At 45.7% G+C, this 19,420-nt stretch overlaps 1 protein-coding gene across 4 annotated transcripts in view; it reads left to right on the top strand.

The window, feature by feature from the left end:
* The window catches only part of Celf6 (CUGBP Elav-like family member 6), a 31,433-nt gene extending 16,733 nt beyond the window's left edge, over nt 1-14,700 (top strand). For 2 of the 4 annotated variants that reach the window (XM_041679394.1, XM_041679397.1), the window contains 9 exons: nt 10,201-10,329; nt 10,423-10,502; nt 10,648-10,791; nt 10,906-11,038; nt 11,120-11,269; nt 11,819-11,899; nt 11,992-12,135; nt 12,635-12,790; nt 13,568-14,700. In XM_041679394.1, the coding sequence (XP_041535328.1) occupies nt 10,201-10,329; nt 10,423-10,502; nt 10,648-10,791; nt 10,906-11,038; nt 11,120-11,269; nt 11,819-11,899; nt 11,992-12,135; nt 12,635-12,762 (989 nt within the window). In that variant the 3' untranslated portion in view covers nt 12,763-12,790; nt 13,568-14,700. The remainder of the gene's footprint in view (nt 1-10,200; nt 10,330-10,422; nt 10,503-10,647; nt 10,792-10,905; nt 11,039-11,119; nt 11,270-11,818; nt 11,900-11,991; nt 12,136-12,634; nt 12,791-13,567) is intronic. The other 2 variants (XM_041679395.1, XM_041679396.1) reach the window with 2 other exon arrangements.
* The last annotated feature ends 4,720 nt before the right edge of the window (nt 14,701-19,420 follow it).

The following is a 19,420-nucleotide window of genomic DNA, read 5'->3' as shown; positions in this document are numbered from 1 at the left end:
TAACCCTTCAACTTAATACAAAATTTACATATTAATTATTTAAACGGAAGTTTCTTCAGCCTTTTGTTAGGTGCATTGTGAGAGCACAGAGAAACCCATCGGGTTGACTCCTTGGGCACCTGAACTGCGGTTCTCCCATCATCCATACAGAAAAAGAAAATGAGCCTTAACCAAAATAGTGGTGTTCTGGTTTTGAAGTCTGATGACAATGCACTGTGTTCTTTTAATCAATAAGCATGAAGTCTGTGGTAGTAAGAACCAATGTACACACTAATGTCCTTTTAGATGGTACTGGTATACTGGCGATTTCGTGCTTCTGTGGTGTGTGTGTGTGTATGTGTGTGTGTGTGCATGCATGCGTGCGTGTGTGCTGGTGTATATGAGTATGCGTATATATGGAAAGGGATGTGGAATTCAGATGTCAGTCTCAAGTATCATTCCTCAGGAGCTGTCCACCTTTCTTTGTCTCATTGAGACAGGTTTCTCACTGGGACCCAAGGCTCACCCCATTTGTCTAGGCTGTTTGGCCAGTGAATCCCAGGGATTTTTTCATCTCTGCCTCCCCAGTACAGGGATTGCAAGTATGCATCACCATGTCTATCCTCTTACATGGGTTCTAAGGATTGAATTTAGGTCCTCATTCTTGTAGAGCAAGCACTATCCTGACTGAGCCATCTTCCCAGCCTCAGAACTTGGTTTCAATGTCTACAAACCAATAATGATAACAGTACAGTAGGTATCTGCCTAATGAAGGTGCTAGAACCCTCTTCCTTCACAGCTGTCCCCTGCATGCTTGGGGACACTTTTCTCAAAGATATGCATCCACATCTTCATAGACTACATTATTTTAATATATCTTGGTTAGGTCCTATGAGTTTGCAGCTAAGTTCCATGGTGTTCAGAGTGTCTATACCCTGTGTCTCTGCTTTTCATCTAGTAACATTTACACATCAAACAGCATACTATTAAAGGAAGATAAATTGAGTTCCCTAGAAGGAAGCCGTCTCCTAACAAATGAAGAGGATTCATTTCTGCATTGGCCATGCATGGCATCAGAACTTTTCCTCCAGCATTTGGGTTTATTTTTTAATTCATTTATTTTGATTTTATGTGCATTGGTGCTTTGCCTTCATGTATGTCTGTGGGAGGATGCCACATCCCCTGGAACTGGAGTTACAGACAGTTGTGAGCTGCCATGTGGGTGCTGGCACTTGAACTCAGGTCTTCTGGAAGAAGAGTCAGTGCTCCCAACCACTGAGTCATCTCTCCAGTCCTGCATTTGGGCTTAAGGCGAGAATTAAAATGTTTTCTGAAGGGCTGGAGAGATGGCTCAGTGGTTAAGAGCATTGCCTGCTCTTCCAAAGGTCCTGAGTTCAATTCCTGGCAACCACATGGTGGCTCACAACCATCTGTAAAGAGGTCTGGTGCCCTATTCTGGCCTGCAGGCATACACACAGACAGAATATTGTATACATAATAAATAAATAAAATAAATATTTAAAAAAAGATTATTTTAAAAAAAATGTTTTCTGAAACCAGATGCAGTGACTCATGTGACTAGTCTCAGATGCTTGGAATTCTGAGGTAAGAGGATTCGTTGAGTCCAAGAGTTCGAGGCTAGCCTTGTCAACATACCAAGATCCTAGCTCAATAAATAAGTGGAAAAAGTTTCCAGGGATCAAACCCCAAGGTTCTTGTGTTTCAGAATGGAAAATGTTAACTTTAAATTATCTAAAATCAGAAGTAAGAATCCTAAATTGATCAAACAATGATTACTACATAAATGAACACTATTCAGCATAGGGACCATTGTGGATTTTTCTATTTACTTATTTATTTATTTATTTATTTAAGATTTCTGTCTCCTCCCCGCCAGCGCCTCCCATTTCCCTCCCCCTCCCCCAGTCAACTCCCCCTCCCTCATCAGCCTGAAGAGCAGTCAGGGTTCCCTGCCCTGTGGGGAGTCCAAGGACCTCCCACTTCCTTCCAGGTCTAGTAAGGTGAACATCCAAACAGCCTAGGCTCCCACAAAGCCAATATGTGCAGTAGGATCAAAACCCAGTGCCATTGTTCTTGAGTTCTCAGCAGTCCTCATTGTCCGCTATGTTCAGCGAGTCCGGTTTTATCCCATGCTTTTTCAGACCCAGGCCAGCTGGCCTTGGTGAGTTCCCGACAGAACATCCCCATTGTCTCAGTGTGTGGGTGCACCCCGCGCGGTCCTGAGTTCCTTGCTTGTGCTCTCTCTCCTTCTGCTCCTGATTTGGACCTTGGGCTGTGGATTTTTCTTACCCCATTGTCTCTACTTTGGAAACACTAATAATAAGTTACACTGTAAGTATAGTCTTATAGGAAATAACTTTTTAGTCATGATGAAACCTTCAAAATCAATGGACCACTAAATTTATATTCTTCCTTTTTTAATTTTATAATATAGTCAGTAAATTAATTAATAAATCACAATGGTGATTATTCTGCTTGTTCTACTTCTCATCTTGGTTGTATTTTTTTTAGCTACACAAATCTTTACACATCCAAAATACCTAAAGTACAGAAATAGATTAAGTGATCAATACATTCAATCAATACACTCTTTCTACTTTTTAATTAAGTAATTAATTAATTCAAAACTTGGACTTGTAATCTTTCTGCTTCAAACTCAGAGTGCTAGAATTATAGGAGTGCATTACAACACTTTGGTTTAATTTTTAAAAATTATCTTATTTTTATGTCTGCCTACTTGTCACGTTCTCCATGAGGGTGCAGTTTCCGCAGCATTCATAAAAGAGTGTTGGATCCTCTGGAACTGGACTAACATGTGGCTGTGGGGAGTCAAACTGGAACCTTTGGATGAGTAATCAATGCTCTTAACCATGAGCCATCTCCCCAAATTCTTAATATTTTTTTTAAATTCTTTATTTTTTGATATTAAAATATAATTACTTCACTTTCCTTTCCTTTTTCTCTCCCCAAACCCTTCCATATATTCCTCCTTTTCTTTTCTTTTTTTAAATTTGGTTTATCAAAACAGGGTTTCTCTTTATAGCTTGGAACTTGCTTTGTAGACCAGGCGGGCCTCGAACTCACATAGATCCACTTGCTTCTGCCTCCTGAGTACTGAGGTGTGCACTGCTACAGCTGACTGTATATTACTGTTTTAAATCAGAACTGTTGTAATACAGCCAGTTGACGGTCATTACTATCTTTGGTCTATAGGCTTCTTAATTCTAGAAAAATGCCCCCAACTTTTCTTACAAGTCTAACTCACTAAATTTTACAAAGAGCACTTAAGAGTTGCCTCAAGTTAACTCTTTGCTTCCTGCAATGTGTTCTGCCTCTGAAGGTACAGAAAGCTGCTTGACTGAGGGCAGAGCATGTTAAGTGACGTTGTAACACCCTAGGGCCTTGGCTGCAGTGGCGCCTGAGGCACACCCCAATCACAAGTGGTACCTTTCAGACACAGATGTAAACCCACAGAGGAAAATGCACCCCCGAAGTGTCTTCTATCTCTAGGAGCCTGGCTCACCTTTCTTACTTAGATCAGGTTCACTTGGGTCACAATGAAGGGTCAGTAGCATCTTGTTTCCATTTCTTGCTCTAAGTCTCTTTGTTGCCAAACTCCTTAAAGCTCTTGTTTAGGTTTTAATGGTAAAATACAAGGAATAGGATCCTGAGAGATGGATCAGTAGTTAAGAGTCCTAGAGGATCTGGGTTCTGTTTTGAGCATCCAGATGACAGTTTGCAGCCATCTGTAACTCTGGTTCCAGGGGATCTGATGCCCTTTCCTGGTGTTCGAGAGCACCAAGAACACATGTGGTGCACATATATACATACATGTAGGCAAAAGACCTGTACACACAAAATCATGAAAAATTTTAAAAACTTATCTATCAGCTTAACCATTTTAGTGTTACACTTACTAGTGTTAAGTATATTCACATGTTTGTGCAACCAAACCCCAGAAGACTTTATTCTTCAAAATGTAAACAGCCCAGGAAGAGGACTCAGTAAAGTATTTGCCACGCAAACCTGAGTTACCCTAGTTCCATCCCAGCCCCATGTAAAAGCCTGCCTACCTGTATGTCAGGAAGAGACAGGAAGATTACTGGATCTTTCTGGCCAGCTAGTCTAGTGAGCACCAAGTTCAGTGATAGACCTTGTTTCAAAAAAATAGACTGAAAAGTGATTGAGGAAGACACCCCGTGTCCACCTCCGGCTTTCACAGCCACTCCTATACCTGTGCACACGCACTCCCCAGCCCCAAAATGTACACAGAAATGCATGCACATGTGTGTGCATACACACACACACACACACACACACAAAATCAGACCCCTGAAACTTGACACCATTAAACTTTTCCCCATGTCTGTAGACTCCAGCAAACACCGTTCTGCTTTCTCTTTCTCATAGTCAGACTACTCCCGACAACTCACGTAGGTGAAATGGGCAGCTTAGCATAATCCTAAAGGTTCATCCCTTGAGGGGGGAAATGTCAGAATCCCTTTCCTTTTTAAGACTGAATAGCAGCCCACTGGATACATACGCTGCATTTTATTTATTCATTGATCTGTTGGTGAGTGTTTGGGTTCCCTTTCTCTTTTGGCCATGGTGATTAATCACAATTTATTTATTTATTTATTTATTTATTTATTTATTTATTTATTATCTATACAATGTTCTGTCTGTGGTGCAGGCCAGAAGAGAGCACCAGACCTCATTACAGATGGTTGTAAGCCACCATGTGGTTGCTGGGAATTGAACTCAGGACCTTTGGAAGAGCAGGCAATGCTCTTAACCTCTGAGCCATCTCTCCAGCCCGATTAATCACATTATAACGGAATATACAGACATGTCCTTAGGATCCTGCTTCCTCAGAGAACAGATGCCACACGATTTCACTCATGTAAAATAGAAAGAGGAGCTCAAAGAAGCAGAGTGGAATGATGGTTAACAGTGGCTAGTGTTAGACGGGAATAAGAAAGGAAAGAAGTGAGTCAAAGGCTCCAGGTTTTTGTTACGCGGAGAAACATGTTTTTGTGGGTGATTACAGAACATGGCAACTATAGTTAATAATAATTTGTAAAAATGGCTCAGCTTACATATTGCTCCTGCAGAAGGACTGCAGTTTCTAGAATCCTTGCCAGGTGGCTGTAAGTCACCTATAACTCCAGCTCAAGGGAATCCAGTGCCTTACTGTGGGGCTGGAGAGCGGGCTGAGCAGTTAAGAGCACTTGCTCCTCTTGCAGAGGACCCAAGTTTACTTCCCAGCACTATATCCCATATGATGCCTTCTTCTGGCCTGCAAGCACATGGTGCACATACTTACAGAAAGCAGGTACACACATATACATAAAGAAAAAATACATAACAAAAAATCCACAAAGCCAGGAGAGGCAGCACCTTTAATCCCAGCACTCAGGAGGCAGAGGCAGGCAGATCTCCATGAGTTTGAAGCCAGCCTCATCTACATTGCGAGTTTCAGGACAGCTAGGACAATATAGAGATACCCTGTCTCAAAATAAATAAATAAATAAATAGATAGGTAGATATTTAAGAAATAAAATAAATCTTTTAAGCCGGGCGATGGTGGCGCACGCCTTTAATCCCAGCACTCGGGAGGCAGAGGCAGGCGGATTTCTGTGAGTTCGAGACCAGCCTGGTCTACAAGAGCTAGTTCCAGGACAGGCTCCAAAGCCACAGCGAAACCCTGTCTCGAAAAACCAACAAAAAAAAAAAAAATAAATCTTTTAAAAAGAATTTTTTTTTTTTTGGTTTTTCGAGACAGGGTTTCTCTGTGGTTTTGGAGCCTGTCCTGGAACTAGCTCTTGTAGACCAGGCTGGTCTTGAACTCACAGAGATCTGCCTGCCTCTGCCTCCTGAGTGCTGGGATTAAAGGCGTGCGCCACCACCGCCCGGCTAAAAAGAATTTTTAAATTTACCATAAAAAGTCAAGTAAAGTGATGAACATACATGTTAATTAGCTTAAAGTGATGAATATGTTAATCAGCTTAATTTAGTCATTCCACACTGTATACAGCAAAATATGAAATTGTATCCCATCAATATGTAAAATTATTAATGCTTATTAAAAATAAAAATAATTTTGGAAAAAAGTACAAAACTTTTAATACTTTGCCATAAATACTTCAAAGAAGGTCATTCTGGATCATATGGTAATTCTGCTTTTATTTTCTTGGGGGCTGCTATTAACATCTTTTGAGGAAGGGCAGTGAGACAGGGTTTTACTGTGTGACTCTTACTGGCTTGGAACTCCCTTGTAGACAGGCTTGCCTTGATTTCACAGAGAGCCACCTGCTTCTGCTTCCCAAGTGCTGGGGTTAAAGGAGTGCCACTGAACCTGATGCTATTTGCACCATGGCAGCTGTGCCTTTTTATCTTCCTCCCTGCACCAACATCCCAGTCTCTGGTGTCTCCTAATTTTGACTTCTGTTTCCCTAATGATGACCTAACGTTTTAAGAAATGTCATGTGCTTCTCATTCATTGGTATGTCTTTGTAGAAATATTAATCTAAGATATTTGCCTATTGGTTGGTTTTGTTTGTTTAGTTGATTAGCTGGTTTGTTTGTTTGTTTTGATTTTTGTGACGGTGTCTCATGTAACCCAGGCTGGCATCCAGCTGACCATCTGTCCCCACCTACCACAACACCACACAGCTCTTTGCCCACTGAAGATAAAACTTTTTTTTTTTTTAACCGAGTGTCACTTTGTAACCATGATTGGTCTGGCATTCCCTATGTAAATCAGGCTGGCCTTGAATTCACAGAGATCTTCCTGCCTCTGCCTTCTGAGTGTAGATTAAAGGTGAGCGCCCCAACTGGGTAAGTCTTTTCATTTTTGACATAGTCTTGTGTAGCCCAGGCTGGCCTCTGTGTAACTGAGGATGATCTTGAATGCCCTGGCCCCCTGAGTGCTGGGATTACAATTGTGTGCCACAATGCCTGATTCATGAAGCGCTCGAGACCAAACCCATATTGAGCAAGCATTCTGCCAAGTAAGCTACATTCCAGGCCTTTATCATTGAACTCTGTGGCTTTCCAACTATATCTCAACTCCCCACTGATGTTTCCTCCCTTTTTCTTCCACCCCGGGAAGACAGAACTCCCCAGGAAGATAGAAGATAGTGTCTTTAGGAACTTTCCATGGGATGCTCTTGATGTTACTATTTTTTATGTGTATGGGTGTTTTGTCTGCATATACGTTTATGCACCATTTTGTGCCTGGGGTCTACAGAGACCAGAGGAAGATGTTGAACCACCACCATGTGGATGCTAGAAATCAAACTTGGATCTTCTGCAGCCCCATTGGGTATTCTTACTTAGATGCTTTTAAGTGCTGGGACTGAACTCCAGGGCTGTGCCATGCTATGTAAGTGTTCTACCACTGAGCTACATCCCCAGTCAGACATTGAGTCCTCCCTCTTACAGCACTCTCTTTTAAGCAAACTAGTAGAGTTTGATTAGAGGAAACTGATTTATCTGGGCTGTCAGGACCATCATTTCTATCTGAAGGGGAATCAGTATGCCTTAGAGTCTTAGTGTCAGTCAGGAGGCTACACAAGAGGGCCCAGGCTTGTCTTTGATCAAGTCTCATGAAATTATCCCACTATTTCTGGATTGCCCGAAGTTCCAGCTCATCATCCTGTGCAATGTTAAGTCCTTGTAAAGTATCAGAGAAAGTTCCAAGATTCAAGTGTTACCTTGGAAACAGGTAGAGAACCCAGCCCATAATGAGTGCTCTTTTCAAAGATGGCGTTTTTGCACCTCAGTGGTCCAGAAGTATAGGCTTAATGCCATGATGGAAATTCTAAATCAAGAGCTCCTTATCGGGACAAGGAGAACTGTGATAGCTGTGCTGAGGCCACCTTTGTCCCACACTCCACCATGGACAGAAAACACCAACATAAAGTTTAGATGAAGGAATGTAATGTTCCTGTCCACACAACCTCTTTACTATGTTAGGGGCTTCATCTAAGCTTGTGGTCTCTTTTCACATAGGGCTACCTGGATGCTGGCCCAGGAGGCATGACAGTGTACAAATCCTATCAGTGACACAGCTCTACTATAAATTAAAGTACCATGAAGCTCCCTTGGGACTGTGAAGATCCTGGGATCTTCTCCAGACACTTCCAGGTCTTTTGCAGACATGGGCGTATTTTAATGTCACAGCTCAGAACAATAGCATAGACTTCTTGACATTTGATGTTGGACATTTCCCTGACCATCTGAGGCCTGTTCGTCAATGTTAGAACAAAATCATGAATTTCATAATATTTATGCAAGACTCAAATCCACACTGGTGCTACCTTCCAACTCCTTCCATTCCTGGACGGTTGAGCCTCATCTTTGATGTTGCTCAGTGGCTTGCATACCCCTTCCTCTTTCCTGTCTTCTTGGGTTATCCAGAACCCTACCCTCTATCTTCTTTTAATGGTTTCAGAGGACTTTCCTTGGATTGCACAGGGAAAATTTCACCTCCCTTTTCTGGCTTCAGTCCAGGCATTGCTGCTTTTCTCTTACATCTTTACTTTCACCCTAATATTTTATTACATTGATTGATTGGGGTGTGTGTGTGTGTGTGTGTGTGTGTGTGTGCCACAGCATGTATGTGGAGTTCAGAGACAACTTGTGGAAGTCAGTACTCTCCTTCCACTATGCGGGTTCCAAGAATAGAACTTAGGTTCATGAGATTTTATACACACACACACACACACACACACACACACACACACGTGAGAGAGATAGAATCAGGCTCATCATTGACAGCAAGTGCTTTTACCCACTGAGTCATCTCACTAGCACCATCTTAATATTTTTACTGAAACAATGTATTTCACCACTTTTTTTTTTAAGAGATTGAGAAAACAGGGATCTGTTCCCCTGGCTCAATTCTCTCACTAACACCTCAGAAGCAAAATCCATCGTCTTACGAGGATGTAAACTTGTGAGGTAGCAAAGGGGTTTAGGAGCCGGGTTTTTTGTTGTTCGTTTGTTTGTTTGTTTTTCTGAGCTCTGGGATCTTAATGATGCCTGATTCCCAAGGAACCCTTCTTTCCCCACCCCTAATTCAGAGGCCTTCTTGGAAAGAGACAGAATGCAGACTCTAACAGTAGGTCCCTGGTCCTATCCTCCCAATCCCAGTTTCCTAGATAGTGCTGCAGAGGTCTGACCTGAAAGATGTACAGCTAATCCCAGGTTCAAATCCAAGCCCTCTAACTTTCCCCAGGGAACAGAGGCTCAGCTTCCAATCCTGTCCCTTTCTCTGCCACCCCCACAGGAAATGTGAGTGCATGGAGAGATCCCTTGTTTTCAGATGATCATCTAAGTTATCGAGGGAATGTGTTCTCCAAGGCATAAACACAACAGAGGAGGGATCAGGGCACGAGAACATGAGGAGTCAAAGAGGAGGTCACAGGGCCCAGGGAGAACCCTGGAAGCTAAGCAAGGAGATGGGGGTGGGGAGGTCTGGAAATTAAGAAAGGGGCTCAGAGACTCAGCAGGCACAGTGGGGAAATACTATGTTAGAAGCTCAGAAAACCAAGCCTTCTCTGTAGGTTTTGGGTTAGATTTGGTGCTGGGGGTAAGGATTCACCAGTCCAGTGCTGAGTATCTTAGACTAAGACAGTAGAGTAGGACAGCTGTGCTGTATTCTGTGTTGGTTTTTTGTTTTGTTTTGTTTTGTTTTTGTTTGTTTGTAATTTATTTGTTTGTTTGACAGAACCCTCCTTAATTTGAGCAAGAAAGAGCATTGATTTGGCCGTTGCCATCAGGCTGACCAGTAAGGTCATAGTCAAGCAACCCTTTCTCCAGCATGCTGAGTCTCCAGTAGCATTGCCCAAGTCCACAATAAAAAGGGTCAAAATATAACATGCTGTGTAGAGGCTCCACCCCTAAAAGGCATCAGATAGACTGTGTCACTTCCCACATGGGCAGCAATGGGTCTCTGTGAGCTTCTGGAGGACCCAGGTTTCATGGTAGAAATCTCAGCTGAATTTCTTCCCTTAAGACCTGTAGGCCACCCTGCCCCTTACAGACACCCAGCTTTAGAGTCCCATTGCCTTCTCACTCCCTACAAGTCTTCCTAGAGCAAGACTGGTGAGCCACCTTCCCAAGATCTGCAGGCGACTCTGGGGAGTCTAGGAACACTTGGGGTCCCCAGGTCATTCCTGGCTTTGTCCCCAGAGGACCGGAAGCTGTTTGTAGGGATGTTGGGCAAGCAGCAGGGTGAGGAGGATGTCAGACGTCTGTTCCAGCCCTTCGGCCATATCGAGGAGTGCACTGTCCTGCGGAGTCCTGATGGTACCAGTAAAGGTGACTTGAACTGCCCCTGGGTTTTCCGGGTGACCTTTTCTTACCCTTTGACTCCTGTGGCCTGAGTCGTTCCATTCTTGTTTCCTGCACCAGGCTGTGCCTTTGTGAAATTCGGGAGTCAAGGGGAAGCTCAAGCTGCCATCCAGGGACTGCACGGTAGCCGGACAATGACGGTAAGAGCGGGACCTGGGCTGAGGGTGAGGCCAGCGGGGTGGGAATCTGCTCTCCGCGTTCCGGAGCAAGGGCTGGCTGGGGAAGGTGCTGGATTCAGAGCTCAATCAGGGCCAGTATAGGTCACCACGCCCTTCCTTTGCCAAGGGCGCCTCATCCAGCCTGGTGGTGAAGCTGGCAGACACCGACCGGGAGCGCGCGCTGCGGAGGATGCAGCAAATGGCTGGCCAGCTGGGCGCCTTCCATCCAGCGCCACTGCCTCTCGGGGCCTGTGGCGCCTACACCACTGCGGTAGGTGCCTGCCTGCCTCCGGCCCAGAGTGAATAGGACCTGGCTCTGTGTCGGGAGATCAGGCAGTTGCCAGCCACTGAGGCCTCTACAGATGCCCTTCTTCCTTCCCCCAAGATCTTGCAACACCAGGCAGCATTACTGGCGGCGGCGCAGGGTCCTGGGTTAGGCCAGGTGGCCGCGGTGGCCGCCCAGATGCAGCACGTGGCGGCCTTCAGCCTGGTGGCTGCACCGCTATTGCCTACAGCAGGTTAGAGACCCAAGAAACTGAAACCATGGTTGGGAGGGCCCATGAAGTACTGCTCCCTGACCCTCTTATCTCCACCTATAGCCAACGCATCACCTGGTGGAGGTGGTCCTGGTGCACTCCCCGGCCTTCCAGCGCCCATGGGGGTCAATGGATTCGGCTCCTTGACCCCCCAGACCAATGGACAGCCAGGCTCCGATTCGATCTATAACAACGGGCTTTCCCCTTACCCAGGTGGGTCACCCTACCCTGCTGACCCAAACCTCCTGGAAATGGAATGGGAAGCCAGGTTTTCCAGGCAAGGCCATGCCTGGGGGGAAGGAATTCCCCCATCTTCCCTGCTGCCTTTCATAGCGGTCCTCCACCTCCCACACTTCCACCCAGGGTCTCTCCCCTGGCCCCTGCCTACCTGCCTTCATCGTGGGCCTTGCGCCCCCTCTCTCTCCAGCCCAGAGCCCCGGTGTGGCTGATCCCCTGCAGCAAGCCTACGCTGGGATACACCAATATGCAGGTTTCACTTGGCACTGCCCAGCCCGGGTGTGTGGGTGTGGGGTATTAAAGGGCCTCAGGCAGGAAGAGGGAGATTTGTGGGAGGGTTCGGCTCTGTTCTGAGGAGCCAACTCTTCCATCCTGTTCAGTCCCCAGCCCCAACCCCCAGCGACCTGTCTTGGGTCAAGGGTTATAGTGAACTGGGTTGAATCTGTCAGAGCTGGTCAGGCAGATGGGGCTCTGTCTGGGAAATGGCTCCTGGGGGTCACTGCCCACTCCCACCTCTGTCTCCAGCAGCCTATCCCTCGGCCTATGCCCCAGTGAGCACAGCTTTTCCCCAGCAGCCTTCAGCTCTGCCTCAGCAACAAAGAGAAGGTGAGGGACTGGGGGCTGGAGAGCAGGGGTTTGTGTGTGGGGGTTGCCCCTGAGGATTCTTCCCCTGAGCAAACCTGCTACTGTTCCTACAGGCCCCGAAGGCTGTAACCTCTTCATCTATCACCTGCCTCAGGAGTTTGGGGATGCAGAACTCATACAGACATTCCTGCCCTTTGGAGCCGTTGTCTCTGCCAAAGTGTTTGTGGATCGTGCCACCAACCAGAGCAAGTGTTTTGGTGAGCTGATCCATCCCAGTGCCTCAGGAGGCCCATAAGGCTTCCAGAGACTGAGTGTTACAGGACAAAGTGTGAGTACAGAAAGCCTTGTTTCAGACCACCTGAGAATCTTGGATAACTAGAATGTGTGAGATCGGGAAGGTTTCAGCTTTAGAGTTTGTCCAAAGCAGGGTGAGTTTGGATGGGTTTGGAATAAAGAGTTGCCGTCAGACCCCAGCTGCAGATCTGAAACCAGACTGGGAGGAGTGAAGCACAGCAGCCAAGCCAAGCCAGGGAAATACTCTGACCCACACAGACTTCTTTCCCATCTTCTGGAAATCACACCTTTAGGAATGATTTGCCTCTATTACGTATGTGTCTATACTATGTATGCATTGATGCTCACATAGTTAAGCAATAGAAAGGTGCCTGCCTATGTGATGGACCTAGTCTGGAAATTAGAGAAAGGAGATCCTGGCAAGCTGGATTCCCAGCTAACCTGTCTGCCCACACCCTCCAGGGTTTGTTAGTTTTGACAATCCAACCAGTGCCCAGACTGCCATCCAGGCCATGAATGGCTTTCAAATCGGCATGAAGAGGCTCAAGGTCCAGCTAAAGAGACCTAAGGATGCCAACAGGCCTTACTGATCTGCATTCACTGGTCAGTCACAGACAGGTGAGTCTTCGATGGAGGTCAGGCAAACGGGACCAGGGTCACAAGACCCTGGCAACTTTATGATATCAGGATACTGCCATCTGAGAAATCCAGAAATAAAGAGAAGAGCCAGGGATAAGGGGGACAGATACTGGAATTTTTTTTTTCAACCCAAAGTTCAAGGTGAATTAGATGACCTTGGTGCGTCCAGTCTTGGAGAGACGATTTCTAGGAAAATTCAGCCCATTCTATTCTAGGGACAACAGTAGGAAGCCACAGGAGCAGTGAGCTTATATGGGGAGGGGGCTGTGGAAAATGGGGTCTGGTTCATATCTTGAGGATCCCATAGGCCAAAGGTCCTGACTTTAGTGAAGGGGATAGAACCACTGGGCAGCTTGAATGAAGAGGAGAGCAGCTAACGGGAGATGGAGGGAGAGAAGTAAAGAGCCTCAAGAGGCAGACCTACAGGGCTTAGTGGGCAATGAGCAGCATGGTGACAAGGCCCAGGCTTCAGGAAGGGCCGCAGGAGACTGCCTGCCACCTGGAGAGCTGTGCTGTGCTTGCAGGTCCCCTTGGCCTCAGCTCACTCAAGCTGCCCCAGAAACTGTGGAACGTTTGCTACAATGATCTGCCTAGGATCTAGGCAAGGGCTAGCTTCTGTGGCAAGGATGCTGCCAGGAAGAGAAACCCTGACACTTAGCTGAGAAGTCACAGAGGGGACAGGCTGCTCTTTTCTTACCCTCAGTGACCTTTGCCTCCTCCCGCCTCTGTTTCCTTATCAATCAATACCAACAACAGAAACTGAAGAGTGAGAAGAAAGGAAAAAGAAAAGCACAGAAATGCTGGAGTGGCCCTACCGGAAGGAGTGGCAGCAAACGGAGGTGGACCAGACCCAGGGCTGGCGCCTGGGGCTCAGGCCACTCATCGTGTGGGTTGTTCCACGGAGTGATCAAGCTGGCAGGGCAACCAGTGCTGGCTGAGGATCGACTGATCTAAGGGAACCAGCAGAGGGCCTTGGGGGTGCCAAGGGCTTCTCAGCAAGGGAAGCCCAAACTTACTTTGTTCAGAATCATATCATTCCTTAGTGTTTAGGGACCAAAGGACTATTGCTTTTTTAAAGAATATCTAAATATATATATATATATCTATAAATTAAAACAAAGAGAAAACAGAAGAGAGACAAAAAGACAGTATAGAGTCTCATAAAAGCTGCCTTTAACTATCCCTAGGAGACAGGGTGAAGGAGACCCTTAATAGCCAGCCCCAGCCTAGGCAGAGGCGGCTGTGGAAGACTGTCCTGTGTCTCATTCCTTCTGAAGCTACTCCCTTCCCTGCCCTTAAACAGAAATGACAAAGGATGTGAAGCCTAGGCTCATAGTCCAGCAACAAGATGGTTATGGAAGCAGCGAATCCACAGTCCCAAAACTCAGATAGTATCCCTGAGGAGGCCTCAGGAGGATTCAGGCCTGCGCTGCTCTTTGCTATGCTATGAGGGCCCCGGCCATCAGAAGTGGGAATCTGCCTTTCCTTCACGATGCCCTTTCCTGGGGAGTCAGAGCTTCCCCAGGCAGGAAGAAAGAGGGAGCCTTTTCCTTCCCAGTCCAGGTAGACCAAGGCCACACCTTTGGCTAAGCTGAGACACCTCCCGTTCCCCTCCCCTTGTGACTGCCCCAGTGTCCCCTTGCTTCAGGCCACCTTCTGTCTCTTAGTCTGTTTGTCCACCTGTGAAGTAGACTTGAGTCACACGCCGAGGGCTGTGACACAGACACGGAAGGCTTGCTGCTGTAAATACTGCCGTGGAGGAGGGGATACTTTATCTATGTAGAAGCTTCAGAATTAGAGGTCCCTCTTTACCCAGGACCCGGGAGGGAAGTAGATGTTTTGCCAAAATACTAATTCATTCCTTTAAAAAGTCCATCTTTCCTATGCAAGTGCGTCTCATGTGTGCTTACCCGAGGTGCTTTTAGATGGTGAGCCGTGTTCAGCTTAGAAGTGGTGTGTGCTCTGTCCATCTGTCCTTGTCTGTCTGTTGTATACAGTGGGTGCCATATAAAGCTGATCAATGGTGGTGCTTCCTGCTGCTTCTGTGAGATGGGCAAAAGGTTCAGCTCAGAATACCACGATTCAACTTGTCTTGGTCAGCCCTCCCTGGGCCTGCCAGGCCTTGAATACACTTTCCCCCGGGGGAATAATTTACACTCCCACCACCAAGTCATGGATCAACTTAGTTTGAAGCCCCTCCGAATAGGGGATGCTCTGGTCCAGCACTGGAGGCCTGCCATCCGATAGATAACGCTGGGACATAAAACGATGTGGGAGGGAAAGAAGATAATTCCTTCTAGGCTCTTTTGAAGAAAACCTGTTCCCCCCCCACACACAGCCCTGTTCCTCTGTCTTTGACTGGTTTTTGGAAGTAATGAGAATTAAAACTAGATTTGTCAACATTGCTAGGTTAGCTGTGGATTACATCCACAAACAATTGCCAGATGGGACAGGGACTGGTCCTGAGGCACACATACACCCGCATAGTGCTAACCCACAGACAAATGCCTCGGGTACAGGTAGAGATATACAACACCTGCCTATTCAAACGAAAAGATATTCATGGACTTAGAGACATAACTCAGACAGTACAGTGTTTACCTTGTGAGCCCAAGGACCTGCGGTCAATTCCTCAGAACTCACATTAAGACAAACAAGCAAACAAAACAGGCATGCTCTCGTACCCTCAGCACTGGGGCAACAGAGACAAGTGGGTCTGGGAGGCCCACTGACCAGTCATCCCAGGTGAATTCGTGAATGGTGAATTCGAGGACAATGAGAGACCCTATCTCCAAAAAGCTAGGTGATGACCCCTGAGGAATGACAGCTGAAGTTGTACTCTGGTCTCTGCATATATGTACACACACAAAACAGACTTCAGGCATTCACCTAAAAGCAGACAGTTCTCAGTGCTAGGTGTTAGGCATTGTTCTAGGGCTCAAGTTTCTCCCAAGTCCCAGGAGTTGAGGGGAAACACGGATGATTAAAGCACACAATGGAGGGACACATGTGGCCTATACCAGCAAGAAAGCTACAGCCTGCTCTAATGTTGGGAGAGCTCCGGAAAGTCTTCCTAGAGATTAAAGTGAAGAGTCAACAAGAAGGAACTAGGATATTCAAAGTCTCTGAGTGATTGCATAATTTTGAGAAGGTATTTGTAGCCAAGAAATAATCCCTTATTTTAGATTCTGTTACATTACAGATAAGTCAAGAGCCTCTTATCATTCCTAAATCTACCCGAACCTTAACTCAGTACTGAGTCATGTCAAAGCATTCGAAACAATATGGAATTTATTTTACTTCATGCTATAGGGTATGAGCAAGGGCCTGGTAGACTCTAGATCCCCAATTTGCAGGTGTTGATGCAATTTAGGTCAAGTGCTGGCAAACGATGGTGTGTCAGCCAGACCTGACCTATGACATATTTTTCATGGCATAACAATTAAGAATGATTTTTTAAGAATGATTTTTTAAAAAAATTCAAGGATTTTGTTATTTTTTTTCAAAGATTTATTTATTATGTATATAACATTCTGCCTTGATGTATGCCCACACGCCAGAGGAGGGTGCCAGATCTCAGTACAGATGGTTGTGAGCCACCATGTGGTTGCTGGGAATTGAACTCAGGACCTCTGGAAGAGCAGCCAGTGCTCTTAACCTCTGAGCCATCTCTCCAGCCCAGATTTTGTTATTTTTTTAAACTATAGATATGTGTGCATGTCTCTGCAGAGAAGTGCCCATGACTGCAGGTGCCGTAAAGGCCAGCAGAGGGCATTGGAGTTCCTGGAATTGGAGTTACAGGTATTTGCCAGCTGCCTGCTGAGGGTGCTACAAACTGAACTTGGTCCTTTGCAAGAGCAGTGCACATTTTTAACTACTGAGCCATATCTCCAGTCCCCATTTTATATTTTTTAAAGAGTTGTCAAAAGAAAATGATGATACAGAGTCTTATGTGGTTCACAAAGCTTATAACATTTTTCTGGTCTCTTAGACAATAGGTTTACTAACCCTTGGTAAGGTAATGGAAGATTTGTAGAATGTCTGAGTTTGAGCAACATGGTGTTGTGTCTGTTTGTGTGTTTATGTAATAGTCTGGCCCTTTTCAATTGCAAGTATCAAAACCTAAACACAAACATCTTTAAGTCATTAGGAAATTAAATAGCTTGCATAAACACTAGATCAAAGGCTAAAATCGCTGCCTTCAGGCATTATTGGATCTAGGGGTTTAAATGACGATGTAATGTCTCCACCTCTTGATTCTGCTTCCATTTACATGTTGATCTCACTACTGCTTGCTCTAAAATCCTAGGGAAGATTTTCCTTAGTATTGAGCATATGTCCACCTCTAAAATGGAAAACTGGGCTACTTTTCCAGGTCTGTGAGGGAGGGGAGAAATAGCTCTGCAAAGGGAAAGATAATGGACAATAAGTAGTATCCACCTAGCACATTTTACATTTATTGCATCCACCTAAGCTTTTATTGACAAATTTACAATTCCGAAACTGTGTCTGCCTAACAGTGTAGTAATAATCCCGGGTCCAACCAAAGCAGTCACAGCCATTTTCCGGTGAAAGACAAAACAGTTACACAATTTCTTTACCTGTCCTAGTCCCTTAGTGATGTGCGATTCTTGGTCATGTCAAAAAGTGTCCTTAAGATTTTGCAGTATGTGGCAGAAAGGCTGATTTTTCACCCCTACATAACCAATATAAAATAGTGAAGGGATATTAGACCATAGTTTTTTGTTTCTTAAAAAAAAATAAAACAAAATAAAACAAAACAAAAACCCAACACTCTTCCTTTTGGAATAAGACAGAAAACAATGGACTCCGATCTATAGCGCTTCCTTCGAGATAGCAGGACGACTTCTCCAGGGCCTTTCCATTGGGAAATATCTCCTTTATTGCTCTTTTGTGGACATCCCTGGGAAGGTGGCCTTTCTAGAATCAAAGCATCCCTCACCCAGTTTTCCATGGACTTGGATCTAAGGATTGCCTCAGCAATTCAGCACCCCAAGTCCACTTGCCAGCTGTGGGGATTAGCTGATTCCTGGGCTGTCTGTGACTAGCAATGCCCAAGGTTTCCAGACCCCCGCTGAGTGCTCATCCTTGAGTCTTGATCTGGCCCTCAGAAATGAAGCCTCTTAGCAATTGTTCTGTTTTATTTCTGGTGCTGTGTTAAAATACCTTGACAAAAAGCGAATTGGCAGAGATAGGGGCTTACTTCATTTTACTATTCCAGGATATAGTTCATCATTGTGGGGAAGTCAAATAGGAGCTTCATCCACAGCCAAGAACAAAAAGAACTGGCTACAAACCTGTTCAATGTTTGCTTGCTGGTACTCAGCGTGGTTTCTCTACTTTTACCCAGTTCAGGACTTAGGGACTGGTGCAAAGAGCCACTGGGGCTGTTTTCTATGTCAAGACAATCCCTCACAGACATGCTCACAGGACAATTCAATAATATAGACCGTTCCTCATTAAGACTCTCTCCCATGTGGTTCTGGGCTGTGTCAAGTTGACAGAGATAACTATAATGGCAACAGGTCACAGTTTGAACATTCCTCTGCTCCTCAGCTCATCTATCTTGCTGCCCCTACAGAGACATCTCCTGTTCTGTTCCTTTATGCCTCATATTCCAGCAACCTTGGGCTTCACTCAGTAGTCAAAATCCCTGACTTCTAGGCCTCAGCCTCAAGAAGGATGCTTGAGGGCAGGTCTGAGGCAACCACACAAGAATTCATCCAGCCGTCGGTCTGCAGCTTCCTGCTTGCCTCCCCCTTCAGCCACAGCCAGTTTTTAAGTGGAGGCGACATCAACAAAGGACTCCTGAGGAGACTTCTGTTGGTTAACACCGAATCTGGAACCCTTTGACAACTCAGATAGCTTGGAGACTGTGGGCATAGTCTTCAGCCCTCCACATGACCTCTGGGGTAGATTTCTTCCCTAGATACAACCCAGATACCCTGAATGCAGAGGAAAAGGGCATTTGGTCTGAGATGAGCATGGCTACCTCTGACTTCAGAAACAGCTCGGGGTGGGGGTGGGGGTGGGGGGCGGCTGGAGTGATGACTAAGCAGCTAAGAACACTGGCTGCTCTTCCAGAGGTCCTGAGTCCAATTTCAACAACCACATGGTGGCTCACAACCATCTATATAATAGGATCTGATGCCTTCTTCTGGCATGCAGGCATACATGTAGAGCACTTATACACTTAACATAAAAAAAGCTGGGAGATGGTAGTGCGCCTTTAATCCCAGCAGATTAAAGGTAGAGGCAGGCGGATCTCTGCAAGTTTGAGGCCAGCCTGGTCCACAAAGTGAGTTCTAGGACAGCCAGGGCTGTTACAAAGAGAAACCCTATCTCGGAAAAACAAATATATACTCTGTGTGTGTGTAATTATATATACTATATATTATACATATATCACACACATATATTATGAGCCACAAACAACTCTGGCAATGCTGCTCTGTGCTCTGCTCCTATCTGGAGGCTCAGTGCAGCAGAGCACACACGGGATGCCCTCCAGAAGAAAGCAGTAGAATCCTAAGAGACTGAAGAATGTCCTTGCTCCTTTCTAGCTTCAGTCCTAGACTTTGGGAACCC

Source organism: Microtus oregoni, unplaced genomic scaffold, assembly GCF_018167655.1.
Source record: "Microtus oregoni isolate MIOR12 unplaced genomic scaffold, Mior012 000032F_ref0000030, whole genome shotgun sequence".
Classification (NCBI taxonomy): domain Eukaryota; kingdom Metazoa; phylum Chordata; class Mammalia; order Rodentia; family Cricetidae; genus Microtus; species Microtus oregoni.
This window is presented reverse-complemented; position numbering and strand designations above follow the sequence as displayed.